This window comes from Musa acuminata, chromosome BXJ2-1, assembly GCF_036884655.1.
Source record: "Musa acuminata AAA Group cultivar baxijiao chromosome BXJ2-1, Cavendish_Baxijiao_AAA, whole genome shotgun sequence".
NCBI classification, from domain to species: Eukaryota; Viridiplantae; Streptophyta; class Magnoliopsida; order Zingiberales; family Musaceae; genus Musa; species Musa acuminata.
In genome coordinates this window covers 35,018,175-35,025,090 of record NC_088338.1, presented here as the reverse complement: position 1 = coordinate 35,025,090, position 6,916 = coordinate 35,018,175, and the positions used below count along the sequence as shown (strand labels likewise).

At 43.0% G+C, this 6,916-nt stretch overlaps 1 protein-coding gene across 1 annotated transcript; it reads left to right on the top strand.

Moving 5' to 3' along the window:
- Positions 1–1,269: 1,269 nt before the first annotated feature.
- LOC135599127 (probable phosphoribosylformylglycinamidine synthase, chloroplastic/mitochondrial) lies at positions 1,270–6,448 on the top strand. The gene is made up of 4 exons (XM_065093888.1): positions 1,270–1,390; positions 1,602–1,674; positions 1,779–5,983; positions 6,142–6,448. The coding sequence occupies exons 2-3, from the start codon at positions 1,609–1,611 to the stop codon at positions 5,976–5,978; spliced, it is 4,266 nt and encodes a 1,421-aa protein (XP_064949960.1). The 5' UTR covers positions 1,270–1,390; positions 1,602–1,608; the 3' UTR covers positions 5,979–5,983; positions 6,142–6,448.
- The last annotated feature ends 468 nt before the right edge of the window (positions 6,449–6,916 follow it).

Sequence of the window (6,916 nt, the reverse complement as noted above, 5' to 3'; positions counted from 1 at the left end):
TAAAGTTTTACCAATTGACAACAAACACTATAGAACTTAATGTAGAAGATTTGTAATTAGAAGAAACATAACAAGAAGAATCAAAGTTGATACTATGCAAAGAGAATATGTTGCTTAGGTAGTCACTAATTCGACAAGAGATTTAACAGAAACAATTTGTAATTCAGAAAGGAAAGAGATTGTTTAACAATACCATGCTTACATAACAAATGATACCATCCTTCTTGTTATATATATACTCATATTTCAAACCCCATTAGTTTGAAATGTCACACTAAGACTAAACTAATAGGAAATGTGACCAAATTGGCAAACATAAAACTTAAATGAAATTGCATAATGTACTTAACGAAGTAAAATGTATATTCCTAGGAACATAAAGGAATTGTGAAGCAGCATGTTGATATGATTAACTTTGTTTTTATCATGATTGATATGATTGACTCGTCTAATATATTATTGAGTGTTTTTCTTGAAAAGAGTATTAGAAATGCTTCTTTGTTGCAAGGCTTAGAACAGAGATATCAATCGAATGAAGAGTGAAATCGTAAAGATAAAGAAAAACATACTTTAATTAGTATTATATGATGTCTATATTTATACAGGGTGAAAGAGGAGATTTTCGCGTATAGTTGATAAAATCTTATCTACTATACGAAATCTCTCTGTTATCAATTACTATTAGAACATATAATAGCATGATCACACGTTAAAGCTGAAGGGTCACGAGAGAACTCATAAAGATAGTTTGATACTTTATACCTAGGAAAAATGAACAGAAGAAGGACTCACAAGCATATTTTTGATATTTATATCAAGAAAAAATGAGCCGGATTCAGTTCGTCAGAACTAAAGGGTCACAAAGGTAGTTTGGTATTTTATGTCGAGGAAAATTGATTTTTTTATTTAGCCAAAAATGATTGAACTGATGGTATAAGGGTATTTTGGTATTTAAACAAATGGTGTGAAAAGATAAAAAGGACTCTACTTAAAAAAAAAAAAAAAAAAAAAGGAAAATCGAGGGGTGTTTTTGGGAATCAAATATATCCCCTCCCCCCCTCCCCCTCCCTCGCGCCGTTCTGTTATCGGATGCTCCCCGCTCCGCTCCGCCTGTCCCCTTTCATCAAATCCCAAAAGATATGGTGTTTATTCCTTGACATTGTTTTACCGAGTTGTGGGTGGTCAAAGGGGTCCACTCGCCCCGCATTGTTGTACATCTTTGTTTCACTTCGGGCCCCTTTTCTGTTTATTTTCTATTTACATTTATTTTTATTTCCACCCTCTAAAAAGATCCCACCCGCAACACAAACAAAAACCCTACTCGCCCGGTATCCCTCTCCGTCCCTCTTCCCCCCCAGCAGCCCCCTGCTTCCCGTCCTTCGCTTCAAAGGTACGCCATATGTGTGTTCGCGTGTAGATTTTCAATCGCCTTTTTTCCTGATCTTCTCGGGATTTCTGTTCGTTTTCTTCGTTTTCCTCAAGTTTGAATCTTTCCTGTCTCATCTCATCCCACATGCCGTAGTTATGATCAAAACATGATGTTTTGTTGTTGCTTTACCCGGTTTAGTTGGTCAAGAAAGCTGTTATCTTGGTTGTTGCAGTGATCTCATGGTGGTTCTCGGGGACACGACAGCGACCGGGTTCCTCCGCCTCCAAGCTTCCTCAATTCCTGCGGTAGGCATCCTTGATTTGGGTCTCTGATCCTGTTCCTCCTTCAGTAGGTCTTGCTATGTGATTGCGAGTGTGTGTTTTAAAGGCTGCCCTTTTGTCTGTTTTAGGGAAGGCGAGGGTCTAATGGTGTTCTTTGGCGCACGTATCATCGTCGTATGAGGTGCCATGTGACTCGATGCAGTTTTGATCGTCGGCAGCTCCCTGGATTGGCCACTGGCAGAGGCTTGATGCCAAGGTCACCGCTTTTGTTGAATCCGAGAGCTGTTCGGTCAAAGGGCTTACAGGACCCGGTAGTGGAGGAACCTGATGCATTGGGACTGGCCCCCGAGATCATGCACTTCTACCGTCGCCCTCTGCTTCAGGAAAGTGCTGTGGCGGAGCTGCTGAGGCAGGTTCAAATAAGGGTTTCTGCTGACATCGTGGACATAGAAACTGAGCAGTGCTTCAACGTAGGTCTGAATGGTATGCTGTCAGGCGAGCAGCTCAGAATACTTAAGTGGCTTCTTCAAGAAACATTTGAGCCTGAGAACTTGCAGGCAGAGAGCTTCCTGGAAAAAGAGGCTTCAAAGAATGTTGGTGCCATGATCGTTGAGGTTGGACCTCGCATGTCCTTTACCACAGCCTGGTCAACGAATGCTGTATCGATCTGCCAGGCTTGCTCTTTGGCAGAAGTGACTCGGATGGAGAGGTCAAGAAGATATCTTCTGCGTGTTAGGACAGGAAGCAAGCCACTGGATGAGAGCCAAATTAATGATTTTGCAGCCATTGTTCATGATAGAATGACAGAGTGTGTTTATTCAAAAAGGCTAGTGACATTCCACTCTAGTGCTGTACCAGAGCCTGTTACGGTAATTCCAGTTATCGAGAGGGGGAGGGAGGCATTGGAAGAAATTAATTTGAAGATGGGACTTGCTTTCGATGAGCAAGATATTCAGTACTACACCCGCCTTTTTAGAGATGACATCAAACGGAATCCAACTACCGTTGAGCTCTTTGACATTGCTCAATCGAACAGTGAGCATAGCAGGCACTGGTTCTTTAATGGGAAACTCATTATAGACGGTGAGCCAATGAGCAAAACATTAATGCAGATTGTGAAGAGCACTTTGAAGGCAAACCCAAAGAATTCTGTTATTGGATTCAAGGACAACTCAAGTGCAATAAAGGGATTTCCAGTAACCCAATTGCGTCCAGCCTCACCTGGCTTGACATCTCCACTATGCAATTTAACGTGTGAGCTTGATGTATTATTTACTGCAGAGACTCATAACTTTCCTTGTGCTGTGGCTCCTTACCCTGGGGCAGAAACAGGTGCTGGAGGCCGCATAAGGGACACACATGCCACAGGAAGGGGATCCTTTGTTGTTGCTTCCACGGCTGGCTATTGTGTTGGCAACCTTCATATTGAAGGGGCCTATGCTCCATGGGAAGATCCATCCTTCACATACCCATCAAATTTGGCTTCTCCTCTGCATATTTTAATTGATGCAAGTGATGGAGCATCTGACTATGGCAACAAGTTCGGAGAGCCTCTGATTCAGGGCTACATGAGGACTTTCGGGATGAGACTTCCAAGCGGTGAGCGGCGTGAATGGCTGAAACCTATTATGTTCAGTGCAGGAATTGGACAGATTGATCATTCACACATAACAAAGGGAGAGCCAGAAGTGGGCATGCTTGTTGTCAAGATTGGAGGTCCAGCTTATCGGATTGGAATGGGAGGTGGCGCGGCCTCGAGCATGGTCAGCGGGCAGAATGATGCAGAGCTAGATTTTAATGCGGTGCAGCGAGGAGATGCTGAGATGGCACAGAAGCTATACCGTGTAGTCCGTGCTTGTGCTGAAATGGGAGACAAAAATCCTATCATTAGCATCCATGATCAGGGAGCTGGGGGAAATTGTAATGTTGTGAAAGAAATTATCTACCCTGAAGGGGCTGAAATTGACATTCGCTCTATAGTAGTCGGTGATCATACCATGTCAGTTTTAGAGATTTGGGGTGCAGAGTACCAAGAACAGGATGCACTGTTAATAAAACCTGAGAGTCGGAGCTTGTTGGAGTCTGTATGTAAGAGGGAAAGGGTCTCCATGGCTGTTATCGGTACCATCAGCGGTAGTGGGCGAATCATGTTGATAGACAGCTCAGCTGTTGAGCATTGCCAGATAAATGGACTCCCTCCCCCACCTCCTGTTGAGAATCTTGAGCTTGAAAAGGTGCTTGGAGACATGCCCCAAAAAAGCTTTGAGTTCAAGCGGGTAACACCTGTGGTTGAGCCGCTTGATATTGCCCCTGGCACTACATTAATGGATTGCCTGAAAAGGATCTTGAAATTACCTTCAGTTTGTTCTAAACGGTTTTTAACAACAAAAGTTGACAGGTGTGTGACTGGACTTGTGGCGCAACAGCAGACTGTGGGTCCCCTCCAACTTCCTCTTTCTGATGTTGCTGTTATCTCTCAGACATACACAGACCTGACTGGTGGTGCTTGTGCAATAGGTGAGCAGCCAATAAAGGGTTTATTAAACCCAAAATCTATGGCAAGGTTGGCTGTTGGGGAAGCATTGACAAATTTAGTCTGGGCGAAGGTTACATCCCTTGGAGATGTGAAGGCTAGCGGTAACTGGATGTATGCTGCCAAGCTAGAAGGAGAAGGAGCAGCCATGTATGATGCTGCTGTGGCTCTGTCAGAATCCATGATTCAACTAGGTATAGCCATTGATGGGGGAAAGGATAGTCTTTCTATGGCAGCACATGCTTCCGGTGAGCTTGTTAAGGCTCCCGGTAACCTGGTCATCAGCACATATGTGACTTGCCCTGATATAACACTGACTGTGACTCCTGACTTGAAACTTGGAGATGATGGTGTTCTTCTACACATTGATCTAGCGAAAGGACTTCGTCGCTTAGGTGGTTCTGCACTTGCCCAGGTGTTTGACCAAGTTGGTGATGGGTGCCCTGACCTTGATGATGTTCTATACCTGAAAATTGTGTTTGAGACTGTTCAGGAGCTACTAAGTGAACGACTAATTTCTGCCGGCCATGACATCAGTGATGGTGGGATTATTGTTTGTATTCTTGAGATGGCATTTGCTGGTAACTGTGGTGTGCAGTTGAACTTGAGTTCCAAGGGCCATAACCTTCTCCAAGAACTGTTTGCAGAAGAGCTAGGTCTCGTTCTTGAGGTCAGCTCGCAGAATATTAACAAAGTTGAGAAAAGGCTTGAAGCAGCTGGAATCTCTGGGGAGATAATTGGAAATGTTACTGCATCACCAACCATAGAGTTGTCTGTTGATGGGATTAACCAACTAAAGGAAGAGACATCCTACCTTAGGGACTTGTGGGAGGAGACAAGTTTTCAGCTGGAGGGTCTTCAAAGGCTGGCTTCTTGTGTCAAATTGGAGAAGGAAGGCTTGAAGAGCAGACACGTACCTTTGTGGAGATTATCCTTTACTCCGAGGTTCACTGATGAAAAGCTGATGTCTGCTACCTTGAAACCCAAGGTAGCTGTCATTCGAGAGGAGGGGAGCAATGGTGATAGAGAAATGTCAGCTGCATTCTATGCTGCTGGATTTGAACCTTGGGACATCACCATGTCGGACCTTTTGCATGGACAAATTTCTTTAAATGATTTCAATGGAATTGTATTTGTTGGTGGATTTAGTTATGCCGATGTGCTGGATTCCGCAAAAGGTTGGTCAGCAACAATAAGGTTTAATCAGCCTCTTCTACAACAATTTCAAGATTTCTACAACCGTCCAGACACTTTCAGCCTTGGTGTTTGCAATGGGTGTCAGCTCATGGCTCTTCTTGGATGGGTGCCTGGTGCCAGTGTTGGTGGTTCCCTTGGTAACGGTGGAGATATGTCACAACCTAGGTTCATTCACAACGAATCTGGTCGCTTTGAGTGCCGCTTTACAAGTGTAACGATTGGAGAATCTCCAGCCATAATGTTCAAAGGAATGGAGGGCAGTACATTGGGTGTTTGGGCTGCTCATGGTGAGGGAAGAGCGTACTTCCCCGATGATGGCATTCTAAATAATGTTCTTAAGTCTAGATTGGCCCCTCTACGGTATTGCGATGATGATGGCAGCATAACCGAGATTTATCCTTTCAACCCAAATGGTTCTCCGCTGGGGGTTGCTGCTCTTTGTTCTCCTGATGGAAGGCACCTCGCCATGATGCCACATCCAGAACGATGCTTCATGATGTGGCAATTCCCGTGGTATCCGAAGGAATGGGATGTCGAAAAGAGAGGGCCAAGTCCATGGTTACGCATGTTTCAGAATGCTCGCGAATGGTGTTCTTGAAAGAGGTACATTCACCTTTTGTTTGCCTGAAGTCTTAGATTTTTCCAAACAAAATCTGCATTACCAACTACAATCAATATAAAAGCTGACTCTTACTCCTGATCTTTTATCTGCTTTTTGTCCATTTATTTGGTCCTAACTTTTGAAACTTGAGTTTATGCAGAGAAATGGAGTTTCATACTGTCAGTCTTCTGTTTCCTTGGCTATTCTTCACAATATTTAATTATCTGATATGGTACTCGAGAAGTGTCAACCAAAAAGGCATTTCAAGACAATAATGAAGGAACCCATTGATTCCCTGATGAAAATGACTGGGTTACATTGGACTTGTTTTTCCGAACTCCATCGTACCTATGCAAAACAAATAATCCAGAATGGCTTTTATTTACTCGTGTTTTCGAACTCCGTCTGGTCTGTTTTCTGTTTCATGGATATAAACCACATGAGAACCGGCATCTTTTGGTTACTTATTCCATTTTGCATCTGATTTGTGGAACTAAACAATGAATTTGAGTAAATAATATGAGGCTTAATCACAAGGATAAATTTAGCTCTCTTTGGATACGTGGAATGGAGGTACCTTCGTTCAGCATTGTTGTTGGCAGTGTAGTTGTTGCAGAAGTATAATCGATGTTGATTTTGAGCGGGGAGATTCTGAGGAAATGTTTTTCTTTGTTGAAACAAGAAAACTATTGACGATGATTAAAATGACTGATATGTCAATTTTTTAATGTGTCCTTGTGGCTGCACACACATTCTAAATATTGCAGATTAAGGACAAATGTCTATTTCTTTTCTTTTTAGTGTTCCAACTCTTCACCTCGGGTGTCATTCATCGGAATGTTTGATGAAAGGTAGTCACTGGTTTAGCCATGGTCATTGTTTGCTTGGCGATGCTTATTATGTTCTAGATGTAGTTGATCACAAAGTCACTACCA

Coding starts and splice junctions, on each gene's coding strand:
- LOC135599127 (XM_065093888.1), top strand. CDS start 1,609: ATGGTGGTTCTCGGGGACACGACAGCGACCGGGTTCCTCCGCCTCCAA. Junction 1,675..1,778: donor AAGCTTCCTCAATTCCTGCG/GTAGGCATCCTT, acceptor TGTCTGTTTTAG/GGAAGGCGAGGGTCTAATGG.